General features: G+C 51.6%; 1 protein-coding gene across 1 annotated transcript in view; it reads left to right on the plus strand.

The window, feature by feature from the left end:
* The first annotated feature begins 2,017 nt into the window (after nt 1–2,017).
* The window catches only part of LOC144724973 (DENN domain-containing protein 3-like), a 49,390-nt gene continuing 32,243 nt past the window's right edge, over nt 2,018–19,164 (plus strand). The window contains 4 exon segments of the mRNA XM_078604341.1: nt 2,018–2,343; nt 15,097–15,213; nt 18,453–18,547; nt 18,549–18,599. Coding sequence (XP_078460467.1) covers nt 15,124–15,213; nt 18,453–18,547; nt 18,549–18,599 — 236 coding nt within the window. The 5' untranslated portion in view covers nt 2,018–2,343; nt 15,097–15,123.

Raw genomic sequence — 19,164 nt, forward strand, 5'->3', positions numbered from 1 at the left:
GATTTAAAGCTTTCGTGACTGCAGGGATTCATATTCTTGGTTCTTTCTGTAAAGTCACGTAGAAGGGAAATAATAAAATAATACAAATTTAACAATAAAATTCTCACGACGTTTCGATTGCAACACAAGCAATCATCATCAGATGATGATCATATGATGATGATCATATGATGAATGCTTGCGTTGTAATCGAAACGTCGTGAGAATTGTATCGTTTCATTTTTATTATTTTATTATTTCCCTTCTACGTGACTTTACCGAAATAACCAATAATGTGACAACCCTTACTAATTGGCTGTGTCGGGTGGTGGCGGGTTTAACGACACAACGCGATCTAACCCAAAAAACCTCTCTTGTGGATATTGTGATGGTGCTGAATGAGATTGACAGATCTCACTGCCTATTGAAAACGCTTGCACCTAGCATCCTCTGGTGGCCAATCTGATAACTGCATTTAATTTATATCAAATTACTGCAGTGATTAAACTAAGCTATTTCCTCACTGAAAGTTCTTTTCACAATTGCTCCTTCTCAAACTTAACGTCTAAAACATAAATTATTTGCCATTTTAGAGTTATTTGCTCCTGTAAATAGCGCTAATATATGTTTCAAAAGCTGTATACAAATGTTCGACGGCTTCCCCGGCTCAAACCAGCATGGGGCGCTATCTGCAACCATCAACAGAGATATGCCATCCATAATAGAGTTTTTTTTAATGTTAGATCACGTAATGTCGTGAAACCCGCCACCACCCGACACAGCTAAGGTGTAAGGGTTGTCACGTTAACAGAACGTGGCCAATTCGTCACTAGTACAGCACACCGGTGTGTTGGAGAGCAAAACCCACAACATTTACAATCTGAGCACGACGTTTCGCCAGTAATTACAACCAGCTTCATCAGGCGGAACAGCCAGATTAGTGGAGAAATCCTCCCGTTTCGTGCCTTAAATAGAGGCGTAGACCTATGCCCTTCTTGCACGAAGTGGGGGTAGGGAGGGGGGTTAATGAATGCCTAATAATGACTATGTGAATGCGATTGTCGTTTGGCTCATTTACATGCGACTCAACGTGCATTATGCATGCGCATTATGCAAGCACATCGTTCTTGTACCTCCTGTCGATTGCGTGCACCAAAAATAGCCGTAACCAACGGTAATCCCGATTGAAGTATGGTGACCTGCATAGGCAGGCATGCATTTAAACAATGTGTTATTTTTTTTATTTAAAGCTTTTGTGACTGCAGGGATTCATATTCACGTAGAAGGGAAACAATACAATTATTTGATTGTTTCCCTTCTACGTGACTTTACCGAAAGAACCAAGAAAAATGTATTATTTGATGAGTTACCTATTTAGTAGCTTAGTATCTATATTAGCAGCTGAGTTTCTATGTTAATAGCTGAGTTTCTATGCAGGTTGACGGCTCACGTAACAGCTTCGCCCTCGGCCAATGGGTTCCAAAGGCAGCCCTGAATGAACTTCCACCGAACTCCTCCTCCTCCACCATCCGTCCTCCTTCCCTCCCTCCTTCATCCTTCCTGCCCCTCCCTCCTCCTCCTGCCCCTCCCTCCTCCTCCATCCCTCCTGCCCCTCCCTCCTCCTCCATCCCTCCTGCCCCTCCCTCCTCCTGCCCCTCCCTCCTCCTCCATCCCTCCTGCCCCTCCCTCCTCCTCCATCCCTCCTGCCCCTCCCTCCTCCTGCCCCTCCCTTCTCCTCCATCCCTCCTGCCCCTCCCTCCTCCTCCATCCCTCCTGCCCCTCCTCCTCCTCCATCACTCCTTCTGCCCCTCCCTCCCTCCTCCATCCCTCCTGCCCCTCCCTCCTCCTCAATCCCTCCTGCCCCTCCCTCCTCCTCAATCCCTCCTGCCCCTCCTCCTCCTCCATCCCTCCTTCTGCCCCTCCCTCCCTCCTCCATCCCTCCTGCCCCTCCCTCCTCCTCCATCCCTCCTCCATCCCTCCTCCTACCCCTCCCTCCTCCTCCCCTGCTCTTGCCCCTCCCTCCTCCCCCGCGCGGCTCTCGCCGCGAGGAACGCGGAAGGCGCGCGCCGCCGCTACTCCTCTGCTGGAGAGCGCTGCGCGTCCAACCCCCGCGGACTCCACTCTTGTGCGGGTTCGGTGGGTGTGCGCACACAGGTGTGGAGGCAGACTACACGTGGGATTCCGCCCCCCGCCGCCGCCGTCGCCGCCGCCGCACCCCTGACTCGCATCGTCACACGGCAGCTCCAAGTGGACTTGACGATTCGGAGCGCTCACCCCTTTGCTCGCGACAAGGTGACCCGTCATCCCGCCGAGCAGCAAGCAGCACCTGTGTGTCTGCCCTTGCGCCCCGTCACCTGTGCACAGGTGAGAGCTCCCTCACCTGGTTTGTTTGTGCCCGAGATGTGGGTGTGTGTGCCAGAGTGAGAGAGAGATGTGGGCTTGGTTGGCTGCAGCGATGTTTTGATGTTACCGTAGAGAAAAAGTCGTTTGTTTGGGGAACGGTTTATTAACCCGTGGTGACACATCCTCTGCTGCCCTTTGAATTAGATGTTTTGGTTGTTGTTACTTTCCCGAAGGTATAAATGGGATAGCAGTTGGTGCGCTTAGAGTGTTTGGCGCACGCCCCTTACGGGACCTTGACAAACCTGAGTTCAATATCCCAGCCAGGGTTCACATCAGTCCGAGGACCCCGTTGCCCAAGTCCTCACTTTCACCAAGTCACACTGACTCGTGGCGTGAAGAATCGTGGCAGTCGTAGATGTGTCCTACATACAACGCCGGCTAGAGCCCTTCATTCCGGCAGTGGTTTGACCAAGAGCTGAAACGAACCACAAGCCACTGTGAAATGTCGATCATGTTGCCAAGACTGCATTTATTCGGCATCCTAAAAGTTGCTGATCAGTTTGGCCGGGGGATACCGTTGCATAATTGACCACAAATTGGGTTGTTTACTTTGAAATGTGAATTGCAATAACCGGTTTTGATGTAACGCATGCATAATCTCGCCAAGCCATGCCGTGCAAGGAATTGCCACATCTATTCACCGAGAGGAGTTGCGAGGTGGCCAGAAGATGGCATCTCAACGGTTGATTCCTGAATCAATCTGTGCGGAGTTTTTAGTGTCATCCCACCCCCGCCCTCATTCACGTGGTGGGATGTTTCCCTGGCACGTCAGTCTACTCTCCTATAACGCGCGTTTTCACAACGCGAACTGGATATAACGCGATGATTGAATTGGGCAACACATTTTTGTTTGTTTCCATATATATAAAAAGCAAATTTGTGAATATGTGTGTATGTTCGAAATGTTTAGCGTACATTGGTTATTTCGGTTAAGTCACGTCTAAAGATAAAATAATAAATTAAATAATAGCATATTACGACGTTTCGATTGCAACACAAGCAATCATCAAGCAATCATCATCAGGCATAAAAGAAATAGCAACAAAAATCTAACTAGAAAACTATAGACAGACATACAAGCAGACAGTCCTTGTGATGTCTGTCTGCTTGTATGTCTGTCTATAGTTTTCTAGTTAGATTTTTGTTGCTATTTCTTTTATGCATGATGATGATTGCTTGATGATTGCTTGTGTTGCAATCGAAACGTCGTAATATGCTATTATTTAATTTATTATTTTATCTTTAGACGTGACTTAACCGAAAGAACCAAAGAATAATTCCTGCAGTCACGAAAGCTCCAAAATTAAGAATGTTTAGCGTACTTCCCGACATGCAACAAACTGGATATTTGCCATGTGGGTACGTTCCAGACTGTACACCATGCAAAACTTATAAAAATACACTTTTTGGGGGGGGGGGAGCTCAATAATGCATATATTTTTTGCACGGCAAGTGAGCTGTGACGTCAAATCTGTCACGTGACCCGCACATGTGGAAGCGTAGCGCATTGTGGTGTAGTGATTAGCGCGCCGCGCTACGAGCCGGCGACCCGAGTTCGATTCCCGCTCACGGCCACCACCAGTAACGATTATTTCAACGGGTCCTGGTCGACTCAGCCTCAAACGAGTAACTGGTGTGTTGTGTGTGAACATCGCCACTGGGGAGACAAAGGCGGCCGGGCGTGGTGGATCCAAGTCCCGGGTAGTACAGCTAGTTATGTATTTAATGCGGATGGGATTTGGATATGCCGCGATCGAGGGAACGGAACTGCGGAGCCGTCGCGCCAGGCGGGATGCTGCTGGATTCTTCTCGAAGTTGCCAACGAGCCCCCCGCGGTCTTTGTTTTTAGCCTGCGTGCTGCTCATCTCGCGTGTTATCGCGGACTGCGCTTCACCCTGCATTGCACATTATTCACTCGAACGCGATTTTTCCACAACGCGCCGTTCTCCGCGAATGCAACTACCGCAGCCAGACACGCACGACACATTTGATTCGGCCGAAACGTTTAAATTCAGGGCCTTCCCGAAAAAAAGTCTTCGGATTCATCGAGACTTTCCTGGGTTAATAGCGAAGGTCATCGTCGATTGTGATACCGGGCAGAGCTCAAGCGTGAAGCATTGACCCAGGGATTAAAAGTAAACACAAGAGGATATATTTTTAGCCCTTTGGGTTTCCTCTTTGTGAGATCGCTATCAGCAAGCTTCTGTTAAAGACTCCGCTTAACGCACTGTGCACTGTATTTCTACGCGCAAAACATTGACACGCAACTTACTTTTTTTTCTGCTGCGAGACAGCACACCGGATTAACGCCAAATTGTGTGACCTAATGACCCCATCTGTGCACCCGAAGCTTATGCAAGGTTGAGCCGCCTGGTTATAAGCGCTCGGAATTGAAGTCCACTTTGGAATGCCAGGTTTTGTAAGCTTGGGCTGCAAGAGTGGAAAGTAGATTGCGGTATGGCAATGGATACTTGCATCTATCTGTGCGGCACTCTTGAGTATTAACCCTCGTATGATTGGGTACTCCGGCCCACCTCCACGACCTCACAGAGACCAATAGGCTCACACAAAGACCAATAAACTCACCCAAAGGCCCATAGACACAGAGAGTCACATAGACTCACACAGACTCGCTCACACAAACTCATACCCTCACATAGAGGCCCATAGATGTAAACAAAGACCAATAAACTCACCCAAAGGCCCATAGACTCACAGAGAGACTCCCAGCCTCACATAGGCCCACAGACTAACACAGAGACCTATATACTCACACAGACTCACACACTCATAGCCTGACATAGAGGCACACAGACTCACACAAAGGCCAACAAACTCACCCAAAGGCCCATAGACTCACACAGAGGCCCATAGCCTCACACAGAGGCCCACAGACTCACACAGAGACCTATAGACTCACACAGACTCACTCACACAAACTCATAGCCTGACATAGAGGCCCATAGACTCACACAAAGGCCAACAAACTCACCCAAAGGCCCATAGCCTCACAAAGAGACCCATAGACTCACAGGGAGACACCCAGCCTCACACAGGCCCACAGATTAACACAGATACCTATATACTCACACAGACTCACACAAACTCATAGCCTGACATAGAGGCCCATAGACTCACACAAAGGCCAACAAACTCACCCAAAGGCCCATAGCCTCACAAAGAAATCCATAGACTCACACAGAGGCCCATAGACTCACAGAAAGACCCCCAGTCTCACACAGAGGCCCACAGACTAACACAGAGACCTATAGACTCACACAGACTCACTCACACAAACTCATAGCCTGACATAGAGGCACATAGACTCACACAAAGACCAACAAACTCACCCAAAGGCCCATAGCCTAACAAAGAGACCCATAGACTCACACATAGGCCCATCGGCCCAGAGTGGACACGAGTTGGCAAAGTGCTGAACTATTTGCTGCGGATGATTATTTTATATCAGATTTGTGAGGAAGGCAATTGCACCTGCCCTGTAATGCAGCCCACTGCTAGAGTGTGCAGTAGAAGCATTGTACTCAAGCCTTGGGGGTGGTATTTTTAAGCCAGACTTGGTACCGTCGTGTTGAATTTATGCCCAAAGTGTGACTGAAAATGACTCAACCACATGCCGTGTCACCCATTAACTTGCCCGCAGAGCTGATGAACGTAAGAAACACACATTGACAGTTTTACTATGCTTCCTCAGGAACCTTCTATGGCATGTAGTTCGTGAAAATAAACCTAATCCCACATTGTCAGGATTATACGATGCATTTTTTCTACTTTTTTTTATTCAGAGTTGGGTGGGTGCCTCCTTATATTCCAGTAGGTGCTTGTGTGAGACCAGATCTTGATCACTTTATTGACACCCGGGCACAATTATGGGTTTGAATCTTACTTTCTGCAGCCTCTTAAAATTCTGAGAATACGGTAATAATTTCGGCAGTTCGGAGAACCGTTTCTTGTGGAGTACGGTGGAGTGAATCATTGTTGCCCGTGCAGGTCACGTGGGACGGAAGAGACCATGAGTCCCAAACTTTTACCCAAACCATGAGCAGCACTCTTGCCTTGGTTTCACGGCAGCAGCTGAAGCGTCGCCCCCGTTCCTCTTCATGTATCAATTCAGCCATGTGGCGATTTTTTTCAGATATTTTCGCATTTATAAAACGCCACTAATTTTCACCCGCTCGTTTCGTATGCAAAAGCGATTTTTTTGAACGTGAACATATTTGTATTGTTTTTTTTATGAAACAAACGTAACCTTTCAATTGGTACCGTCCATTCCAAGCACATTCGTTTCATGTGTAATAAAGAAGGGTGCGTAAATGTCACCTATTTGAAACAAATTTTAATCTCTTAAAAGACCACAGTGTTGGTGACGTTTCTTGTTGAGTTGTCTTGGTCAATTGTGCTTGTGCACCGCTGCCAATTCAGCCGCGTCGTCGATAAACCTTTTCTCGTGCCGTCCGTAGCGTCGCCTCCGTAAGCGTGGACTGGCCGAATCTTGTCCAGGGGAAAATTCGATTTCCGCGGCTAAATTGCAGATCGCGATCAATAAAATTGCAACGGTTTGTATAAACAGCGTGGGTGGAAATGTTCATACGGGAGAAAACCTCGCCCAAGTCGGCTCTGTCGGAATGGGTGTGCATCATGGTGATTTTATTCTTCACAATGTACTACGTATATACAGTACTGTATTCTTGGTTCTGTCGGTAAAGTCAAGTAGATAGAATTTTTTAAATAAAAAAATATAAATAAATTTAAAATAATAAAAGCAAAAAAAAATGTAAACATTTGAATAGTTAAATAAAAAAATATTTAAAATAAAATAATAAAAGATATATATTCTTGGTTCTTTCGGTAAAGTAATGTAGAAGGGAAATAATAAAATAATATAAATATAAAACAGTTTATATTATATTATTAAACTGTTTTATATTAATATTATTTTATTATTTCCCTTCTACATGACTTTACCGAAAGAACTAAGAATATGAATCCCTGCGGTCACGAAAGCTTTAAATAAAAAAATAAAAGATATATTATTTTCAATTTATTTTTAATGTGTTTTTTTTCAATTTATTTTAAATTTTATTTCATTATTTGTATTTTCCATGTACGTGACTTTACCGAAAGAACCGAGAATACGAATTCCTGCAGTCACGAAAGTTTTAAGTCAAAATACAGTACCGTGTAACGATGTTAATAATTCACTGCCTTTCGTCCATCCATTGCTGCCATGAACAGCCACCATGTTAGCCGGTTCGCGGGCTCGCATAGGAGGCGGGTGACATCTGACCTGGCGCTGTGGCTCCTGGTCCCCACGCTCACTCACCAATCCACTCTGGCCAGCATTGGCGAAGTAGAACAGAGAGGAGAAGGCAAAACAAACACTCACGCTCCACTGTACTTCGCTACGCTGGCCCAGAGTGGGTTGGCGAGTGTCGGGGCCAGGAACAACGCCAGTTCAGGTGTCACCCGGCCACCGACTGCGAGCCATGGACGGAAATTTATTGCCAGGTTCGTTGCGCAACGCGCAAACCATTGGTAGGCAGTACGCAAGCCATTGTTAGGCAGTACGCAAACCATTGTTAGGCAGTACGCAAACCATTGTTAGGCAGTACGCAAGCCATTGTTAGGCAGTACGCAAACCATTGTTAGGCAGTACGCAAGCCATTGTTAGGTAGTACGCAAACCATTGTTAGGCAGTACGCAACCCATTGTTATGGAGTACGCAAACCATTGTTACGGAGTACGCAAACCATTGTTAGGCAATACGCAAACCATTGTTAGGCAGTACGCAAACCATTGTTAGGCAGTACGCAAGCCATTGTTAGGCAGTACGCAAACCATTGTTAGGCAGTACGCAAACCATTGACCATTGTTATGCAGTACGCAAACTATTGTTACGCAGTACGCATGCTATCTATTTATCTCAAACTGCTGTGTAAAAAAAATGACATTTAATAATGCGCGATGCCTCTATGCACACTCTGCACAAATACAGAAACGCATTCAGCACATTTGTAAATATTTTGACCAAAAAATACCAACTCACTATTTGCCGAGGCATCGATTGAATGAAAGTCAATTCGTTGCTACTAAGGACTGCGACTCGTCGTCGTTTTCGCCCGTGTCAGAAATTTCCAAACCTCCGCTACAGCGCGCGCCTGTACAGTTGACAAAACCGCTTTGCAGAAAGCCGCACCGCGCAGTTTCCTAGTTTTACCGCAAGCACAAAGTCGTCCAAGACAATAATAACACCACCACGAAAATTATTTTGCATTCATGCCTGCTCCCACCACCCCACCCCCCCCGAACAGAGAGGACACACACTCGTGTCACCTAGTAACGCAATGGACGGGTTTGCCAGCGGTGAAGCGTTACAGCGGCTGTGTTGTGTTGTTTGTGCTCACGCAAGCGACGGCGTGTCAGCCAGACGAACCCTGGCATTTCTGCGCCATGGCATCGGGGCACTTGGCAGGCGTGGTCCGTTGGAAAAAATAATTTTTTTTAAAACTGGCAGTAAAATCCAGATATTTTATCTTGGCACAACGTTGTCTCTGCCTTCCCACATTTGTCACTCCAAGTGGAAGATCAAAGCACGTATTTTTTTTGACAAATTCCTGCGTGGCAGCATGGCCTGCTTGCAGTATATCTGTTCAGCAGCGCTGGTATAATACAAGCGGCTCTGGACCGGTTTTCTCTAAACTGTATATGGGAGCACGCCTCTAATCCGTGGTGATACGGGAGGACCGGTATCACGGATCCTGTTATCCGCGATTGTAAAAATTGTTATCCGTGATTGTAGACTGGAGCTGTGGTGCAGGAGGATAGGAGCTGTAGTGCAGGGTGACAGGAGCTGTAGTGCAGGGTGACAGGAGCTGTGGTGCAGGGTGACAGGGGCTGTGGTGCAGGGTGACAGGAGCTATGGTGCAGGGGGACAGGAGCTGTAGTGAGTGCAGGGTGACAGGAGCTGTGGTGCAGGGTGACAGGGGCTGTGGTGCAGGGTGACAGGAGCTGTGGTGCAGGGGGACAGGAGCTGTAGTGCAGGGTGACAGGGGCTGTGGTGCAGGGTGACAGGAGCTGTAGTGCAGGGTGAAAGGGGCTGTAGTGCAGGGAGACAGGAGCTGTGGTGCAGGGTGACAGGAGCTGTAGTGCAGGGTGACAGGGGCTGTGGTGCAGGGTGACAGGAGCTGTAGTGCAGGGTGACAGGAGCTGTGGTGCAGGGTGACAGGGGCTGTAGTGCAGGCTGACAGGAGCTGTAGTGAGGTTGGGACAGGAGCTGTAGTGCATTGGACGACCGAAGGTAAAGGTGTGGTGCCACAGGCAGCAGGTAACTTTGTAGCCGACCCTCCTGGCGATGGGAAGCCAGTGGAGGGAGTTGAGAGTAGCTGATGGAATCCAGCCAAAGATGACAGGCGCCTAGGACAGCATAGACGAGATGGGTTTTCAGCTGTTTAAACTAATGTTTCAAATTAACAGGCTGCTTATTGCAGAGATTCACAGTTCCTGCACAGCCGACACCCTGGTTAATGCTGTGGATCTATTAAGACTGGAATACTCTGCGTCTGCTTTCGAGTGATCTTTAGAGATTTTCTCTGACGTTATTCAAAGATGAGTATGCCAACTGTCCCGGTGTCACAGTCCAACATATTTTATTGGTCGCACTTGTAAATTTAGCTTAAGCCACAAAGTAACGTCGCCCCCGATTGTGAAACTTTTGGAGGGTGTAAATCATGCGTGAAACGGAGCGCCTTGGTGACAGCGTTGCATGGGCAGCCACGTGTACCTTACGATGTTGTTGACGTGCCTCGAGAGGAAGGTTCTGTGGAGTCCTGAACACGTGGTGAAGCCAAGATCACGCCTCGTACCCCAGTGTCCAGCTGCTGCCCAATGTCTACGGTTCAACGTTTGTGCTCTTGGGGTCAGACGAGGTCTGAGATTGCATCTTCGTAACAAAACAAAACAGTTTAACACGTGAGGCTTTCGCGACCAATATCATCCATAATACAAGGTTTTTTGGGGGGTTAGATCGTGTAAATATATAAATGTGTCGTTAAACCCACCACCACCCGACACAGCCAACTTGTAAGGGTCATCACATAAACAGAACGTGCCATCTTCTTGGTTCTTTCGGTAAAGTCACGTAGAAGGGAAATAATAAAATAATAATAATAAAACATAATAAAATAATTCTCACGACGTTTCGGCCACAACGCAAGCAGCCGTCCTCAGGTGGAGAACAGGTCTGTCGAGAACGTGCCAGTTCGTCACTAGTACAGCAACACCGGTGTGTTAGAGAGCCAAGCCACAACAGTTTAAAAGCCGAGTACGACGTTTCGCCAGTAATTACAACGAGCCTCATCACGTGGTGTGGGCCGCTGCGGCTGTTTCTGGCCGTTTAGTCGGGTTCGAACCGTGGCACGTCTTGACTCTGACCTAGAATGGCGGCCACGTGGCCGGTCGGTCACGCGTTTTGTTCCAGCTTGCTGCAGAGGTTTGTGGTTCGCATTCACCGCCCCCCCCCCCCCTGGTTAACGCCACGGTCAAAATATTGCACACCGCCCGCTTCGCAAGCGGACGTTAAAGGTCACGTGGTGTCATTTTTTTTTTGTGCCAGCATCGTGGTCCAACGTTTCCCCGCGCCAATATACACCGTGGTACTGTCTCCCCATGTTATCTCGGTGTGGCTGTTGCCAATTTTGTTTTCATCATTATTTCTGCCTCTGTTATTAATTGTATTTATTCAGGCCTAGGATCGTGAGTGGCTAAATGGGTGACCCGAGTCGAATTCCACTGAGTCATTTGCCTTTGCAAACCTGCAAAAGGCGCAGCATAATGGTATTTGATAGCGTTCGTAGTTTCCAGAGATGGTAGAGATTCCCCTCCAGTGTTTGGTTGGCTAGCCTCCCCTACATTTCCTTAATTCTGTTCCCATAGACCTTTGCGGCGTTCGCAGATATTTTCCAAACGTTTGCAAACGGAGAGATACAGGTCATGAGTACGAATGGCGAAAGTGGCGACCGTGGCAGATCTGCTGACGGCATCATCGTGGTCAATGGCTTTTTGAGCCGCGGAAAGTGGTTGAAAAAGTCCGCAAAGGAGGATGCAAAGTCCGGATGCAGATAAATATGAGCGAAACGAGCCCAAGTTGGATTCCTGGCCACAGCTAACTAACATCCAGCGCTAAGGGATATTTGTGAGCTGGTCTTGTCCGTTACCACCCCCATCCACTCACACCACCACCTTCACCAACCGACCAACGTGGTGAAGTATGGTCAAACAAGCCTCGTTCCCCGCAGTGGATTGACAGAAGGGAGGAAAGTGTTCCGAGTAATTTTTACAAAAAATCGTAACTTCTACATTTGGTGTCGTGTAACTCATACCAACTGCCAAATGTTTCCATGGGTCAGAAAACCCACACTGAGGCCATTGACTGCATGTACAGTTGTTGACGTTGGCTCTCGGGAGCGAGGGATGGTTAATAAGTGCACCACGCAACGGCTGCGCGAGCGCTCATAAGGAAGCCGTTGACGATGTTGGTGTGATGCGTGGAACACGAACTCAGGTGACGCAGCGTGGCTCACGCGGTGACGTGCACGCCCACAGAGACCCCCCCCCCCACAGAGACCCCCCCGCCCCCCCCACAGAGACCCCCCCCCCCACAGAGACCCCCCCCCCCCACAGAGACCCCCCCCCCCACAGAGACCCCCCCCCCCACAGAGACCCCCCCCCACAGAGACCCCCCCCCCACAGAGACCCCCCCCCCACAGAGACCCCCCCCCCCACAGAGACCCCCCCCCCCCCACAGAGACCCCCCCCCACAGAGACCCCCCCCCCACAGAGACCCCCCCCCACAGAGACCCCCCCCCACAGAGACCCCCCCCACAGAGACCCCCCCCCACAGAGACCCCCCCCCCAGAGACCCCCCCCCCACAGAGACCCCCCCCCACAGAGACCCCCCCCCACAGAGACCCCCCCCCCACAGAGACCCCCCCCCCCACAGAGACCCCCCCCACAGAGACCCCCCCCCCCCCCCACAGAGACCCCCCCACAGAGATCCCCCCCCACAGACCTCCCCCCCACAGAGACCCCCCCCACAGAGACCCCCCCCCACAGAGACCCCCCCCCACAGAGACCCTCTCCCCCACAGAGACCCCCCCCCCCACAGAGACCCCCCCCCACACAGAGACCCCCCCCCACAGAGACCCCCCCCCACAGAGACCCCCCCCCCCCACACAGAGACCCCTCCCCCCACAGAGACCCCCCCCACAGAGACCCCCCCCCCCACAGAGACCCCCCCCCCCACAGAGACCCCCCCCCCCACAGAGACCCCCCCCACAGAGACCCCCCCCCACAGAGACCCCCCCCCCACAGAGACCCTCTCCCCCACAGAGACCCCTCCCCACAGAGACCCCCCCCCACAGAGACCCCCCCCCCAGAGACCCCCCCCCACAGAGACCCCCCCCCCACAGAGACCCCCCCCCACAGAGACCCCCCCCCCCCACAGAGACCCCCCCCACAGAGATCCCCCCCCACAGACCCCCCCCCCACAGAGACCCCCCCCCACAGAGACCCCCCCCCACAGAGACCCCCCCCCACAGAGACCCTCTCCCCCACAGAGACCCCCCCCCCACAGAGACCCCCCCCCACAGAGACCCCCCCCCACAGAGACCCCCCCCACAGAGACCCCCCCCCCCCACACAGAGACTCCCCCCACAGAGACCCCCCCCCCACAGAGACCCCCCCCACAGAGACCCTCCCCCCACAGAAACCCCCCCCCACAGAGACCCCCCCCCACAGAGACCCTCTCCCCCACAGAGACCCCCCCCCCACATAGACCCCCCCCCAACAGAGACCCCCCCCCCCACAGATACCCCCCCCTACAGAGACCCCCCCCTCCACAGAGACCCTCCCCCCACAGAGACCCCCCCCCACAGAGACCCCCCCCCCACAGAGACCCTCCCCCCACAGAGACCCCCCCCCACAGAGACCCCCCCCCACAGAGACCCTCTCCCCCACAGAGACCCCCCCCCCCACAGAGACCCCCCCCCCACAGAGACCCCCCCCCCACAGAGACCCCCCCCCCACAGATACCCCCCCCCCCCACAGAGACCCTCCCCCCACAGAGACCCCCCCCCCCACAGAGACCCCCCCCCACAGAGACCCACTCCCCTACAGAGACCCCCCCCCCCCACAGAGACCCCCCCCCACAGAGACCCCCCCCCCCACAGAGACCCCCCCCACAGAGACCCCCCCCCACAGAGACCCCCCCCACAGAGACCCCCCCCCACAGAGACCCCCCCCCCACAGAGACCCCTCCCCACAGAGACCCCCCCCCCCCCCCACAGAGACCCCCCCCCCACAGAGATCCCCCCCCACAGACCCCCCCCCACCCCCCACAGAGACCCCCCCCCCCACAGAGACCCTCCCCCCCACAGAGACCCCCCCCACAGAGACCCCCCCCACAGAAACCCCCCCCCCACAGAGACCCCCCCCCACAGAGACCCCCCCCCCCCACAGAGACCCCCCCCCCCCACAGAGACCCCCCCCCACAGAGATCCCCCCCCACAGACCCCCCCCCCACCCCCACAGAGACCCCCCCCCACAGAGACCCTCCCCCCCCACAGAGACCCCCCAACCACGCGCCGAACATCGGAGCTCCCCGGCCTCCTGTGTTCACGCCACGCGCTCCAAACTTGCGTCGCGTTCCCACCGGGCCACGCGTTTCTGTGCCGTGGTGTCTATGCGGGGGTTCTGTCCGGAGACGGCTTCCAAGGCAGAGTTCTCTCCGCCACGTCGCTTCTCTCCAACTCCCCGCACGCCCTGCCTCGTTGGATGTCGTCTCCAGCATCGTCCCCTCTTCTCCTTCCTCTCGGCCTTCTCTCACTACACGATCTTCCCTCCTTCACCTCATTCCCTCTCACTCCCACCACGTGCCCAATCAGCTCCTTCACCTCATTCCCTCTCACTCCCACCACCTGTCCAATCACATCCTTCAGCTCCTTCACGCATGTGCATGGCTCCTGTACCGCATGCTCAAGTGCGATTTGTCTTCGGAAGTATTCTGTTCTCAGCACGGAAGCTGACTGGGCAGATCTTCCACCGCAGTTGTGTATTTGCAAATTGTCCCCCCCACCCCCAACTTTGCTCTGGATTGTGTCTCAAGGTTTAGGTCGACCCTTTGACGAAGTTGGCCATGCACGTGTGTGTTGTCCGTGCGCGTGTGTTGTGTGTGCACGTGTGTGTGTTGTGTGTGCACGTGTGTGTGTTGTGTGTGCGCGTGTGTGTTGTGTGTGCACGTGTGTCATGGTGTGTGTTGTGTGTGCGCGTGTGTGTGCGCGTTGTGTGTGGCATGTGTGTGCATGTGTTGTGTGTGCACGTGTGTGTGTTGTGTGTGCGCGTGTGTGTGCGCGTTGTGTGTGGCGTGTGTGTTGTGCTTGCAGCGGTTAGCGCCCTGCGCTGCAAACCCGGCCGCCCAAGTTCGATTCCCGTGTGACGAATGTCTGAACCCGACCCTGTGCCTCCCCGAGGTCGACTCGATGAGTACGCGGCACGGTGCGAAAAGCATCAGCAATGGGCAAAGAAAGGTGGCCGGGCGCCGTGTTGCCCCCCCCCCCCCCCTGCAGCCTCTGTAGTTGCTCACTCACAGCACTTGCCCTCCAACGGTTGGACCCTTTGTCTTTTGTGTGCGCGTGCCGCTAGGCCGGAGGCGTCGCGCCGCTTGCCCCCATGGCGGACGTCTTCCCCTGCGGTCTCCTGGAGGCCCTCGTGGTGGTGGGGGCCAGCGAGGACTCGCTCTCACAGTGCCTGCGTGCCCAGGTCAGTGAGTGCCTGCGTGCCCAGGTCAGTGCCCAGGTCAGTGCCCAGGTCAGTGCCTGCGTACCCAGGTCAGCGCCCAGGTCAGTGCCTGCGTGCCCAGGTCAGTGCCTGCGTGTCCAGGTGAGGGTCGGTCGTGGTTTGGGGGGGGGGGGCTGGCTGGGCCGGTGTCAGCGAACGGGGGGGGGGGGGGTTGTCATGTGATCGTGGCACTCTGCATCGAACGCCCCCCCCCCCCCCGAGACTCCCTGATTCCTATGATGCCATCCCCACACACGTGTTCCTCGCCTCCCGATTAGAAGCGAGACCATACACACACTTACGTACATACACACACCTACGTACGTACACACGCGTACGTACATACACAACGCACCTACATACACACACATACGTACATGCACAGACACGTACGTACATACACAACGCACCTACATACACACACATACGTACATGCACAGACACACGTACGTACATACACAACGCACCTACGTACACAACGCACTTACATACACACGTACGTACATACACAGGCATACCTACATACACACACATACATACACAACGCACCTACGTACACACACGAACCTACATACACACACATACACACACATACATACACACACATACATACACACACGTACGTACATACACACACACGTACATACACACACACGTACGTACATACACACGCGTGTACCATCACGACCTGTTGTGTGTGGGAGCCCCGACTGGACACTGACCTGCCCCCCTACTGGACACCTGTCAAAATAATCTTCATAGCTCATGGGATTTCTTCAGGATAAATGAAAGATTCTAATTCGAATTGGCTATGTCGGGTGGTGGCGGGTTTAACGACATATATATACAGGGTTTTTTAGTTAGATCGCGTAAATATATAAACCCACCACCACCCGACACAGCCAATTAGTAAGCTTTGTCACGTAAACAGAACGTGCCGATTCGTTACGAGTATAGCAACAACGGTGTGTTGGAGAGCCAAGGAACAACATTTACAATCTGAGTACGACGTTTCGCCAGTAATTACAACCAGCTTCATCAGGCGGACAGACAGATTTGTGGAGAAGTCCACCTGTTTCGTTCCTTAGATAGAGGCGTAGGTGCGATACCAACACTTGTGCGTTCTTCTTGTGCCAAGTGGGGGCGGGGGTGGGTTAATGAATCAACGTACATTATGCATGCTCATTGTGCGAGCCCATTGACCTTGTACTTCGCACTCGGCTCTGAGATCTCACTCCGGCTTATTACAGCAGAACGCAGCTTCTCATCTGTAGCCCTGGTGGCCTGAAACAATCTCTGCCAACTGAAGTCCGTTCAGCCATGACAATCGATGGTATTATGACCGGACTAAATTCATTTCTTTCCTATTCTGTCTCGTTTTATTTAGCAGCATTTTCTCTGCGCCATCCACGCTTCCATCTCATCTTTTTGGTGAATACGGCCGCCTTACAAATCTTTGATTGATTGAAGAGCGGGGCAGGGGGGGGTCCTGCATTGGGATGTTTGACCAATGCCATGACTGTTTGTTTGGCTTTCGAGAGAGAGCCAGAGAGAGACCCCCCATTGTGTATGATTCTAGATTTACCTGCCCAGTCACATTCCTTGCGCTCTGTGAAAACCCAGAGGAAGCCCTCTTTACTCTGTTTAGGACCAGGTAGAGGGGGGGGGATAAAAAGCCAGCTTTATTTATTTATAACGACAACTAATTCAAGTGTTTTTTTTTTACCAGGTAAGGCCCACTGAGCTATATATATAGCTCTATTTTTTGGTTCTTTTCGGTTAAGTCACGTCTAAAAATAAAATAATAAATTAAAATAAAATAACATATTACGACGTTTCGATTGCAACACAAGCAATCATCATCAGGCATAAAAGAAATAGCAACAAAAATCTAACTAGAAAAAAAAAGAACCAAAGAATAATTCCTGCAGTCACAAAAGCTCCTAAATTAAGATTATATATCTCTATTTTAGAAGTGACCTGGCTATCTTCTTGGTTCTTTCGGTAAAGTCACGTAGAAGGGAAGTAATAAAATAATAAAAATAAACATAATAAAATAATTCTCACGACGTTTCCTTTTATTTTCATTACTTTATTACTTCCCTTCTACGTGACTTTACCGAAAGAACCAAGAAGACGAGTCCCTGCAGTCACGAAAGCTTTAAATTGACCTGGCTATCACAAATGAAAGCTCAGCGAAGTGGCTTATCATCTCGTGGACATTTATAGCAGCCAAAGAGTCTAAAACGCATGTTGATGCTAAATGTGGAGGGAACAGCCGGAGGACCCAGAGAACAATGCCACGCGACCACGGGGTGAACATTCAAATTCCAAATATACATGCATCACGTTCGCGATCATATCCACGACCTCCTGTGTACCGGACGAGGTAGTCAACATCTCGCCACCATGCCGAACTCAGTGGAAATATCCTCTTGCTTATAATGGGCAACACAGCAGTTTTATTTTTTGTGGGCCTGACTACTGATGAGGCTCTGATAACTCAAAACCAGTTCAGAGTTTGTACTTTATCAACAAAACATTGCGTCTGGAGTTTCAAACCAAAATATTTGTACTCGTACACAGATAGTTTATTTAAGTGTACATGACCAAGATAGGAACTCGTCAGTGGTCGGTTATTGTTGCGAGCTTTAGCCGCTTGAATGCAGAATGCACAGCGGCGCCGGGGTCAGCCACACGTCCGTCATTGGTGCGCACCCGCGAGGAGTCGTCATCACGCTTGACGATGACCGTCCCGCACCCCCCCGCCCCTCACAATCATCGATCGAGATCAAAAACGATGACTCCTCGACTATGAAAGGCACCACGGTGACGAGATGTTAACTACCTCGCCTGGTATACAGGAGGGCATGGGTTGGATCCCGACCATGACGTCCTGTTGTATATTTGGAGTTTGCATGTTGTCCCCGTGGTCGCGTGGATTTTGCTCCGGGTCCTCCGGTTTTTTCCCTCCGCATTTAGAAACAACATCACGCGTTTGGCGTATTTGGCTGCTGCTATAAATGCCCACGTGATAAGCCACTTCATTGAGCTTCATTTGTGGCCTGGTCGCTCCTGAAAAAAGAACTACGTAGCTCAGTGGGGCCTTACCTGGTCAAAAAAAAAATTAGCTTAAAAAAAAAAAATTTGCTTTAAAAAATATATAGTTTAAAACTCTTCGCCTCTGAATGTTTTGCCCCGCGCGCGCTTGACTGACGCAGGCGGCGGCTGGCGGCAACTCGGCCCTGCGGCAGCACCCGGAGCCGGTCATCCTCAACATCCTCGCTCCGCCCTTCGTCGCCAAGGAGGCGGCGGCGCCCCCGGCTGGCGACGGCGCCGCCCTTGCAGCGGAGCGCCGGCTTCACGAGGTGCGGCGTGCGTGCGTGCGCGCGCTCGCAAAACACGTCGCGCCGCGTTTTCGGCAAGATCCGACCGCGTCTGTCCGGTGCTCGCCGAGCTGCGTCGTGGCTTTGGGTTTTAGCCCAGCGAATGCGTCGTGAGGCCTCGCTCGTTGCACACAAAGTGCTTGCCGCAAATGAACCACGGTGCCTTGCTGATCTCATCGAGGATCGTAAACCGTGACACGATCTCCGCTCATCCTCGCAGCGGCTTTTGGCTGGCCATCGGACAAAGACGGTCGCCGCACCGCGCGCTTTCCGGCGTGCTTCTGCGGCCGTCTGGAACGCTCTTCCTTCCGAAATTAGGAAGCCACTGGAGCTGTGCACTTTTAAATCTATGTTGAAAACTCATTTCTTTATAACGGCTTTTTATTTTTGGTTTGTTGTCCTTCTCCCGCACGTCCAATTAGCACGGTCGGCTACGTACTGTGTGAAAGAAGTTCAAAATATACACATTCATACAAACGCAAACGCAGGACTGATCTCCCACTGGTGCTAGCAACACAGATAATGGCACTCACGGCTGGCTCACGAC

The sequence above is a fragment of the Lampetra planeri genome, chromosome 22 (genome assembly GCF_965212315.1).
Source record: "Lampetra planeri chromosome 22, kcLamPlan1.2.h2, whole genome shotgun sequence".
Classification (NCBI taxonomy): domain Eukaryota; kingdom Metazoa; phylum Chordata; class Hyperoartia; order Petromyzontiformes; family Petromyzontidae; genus Lampetra; species Lampetra planeri.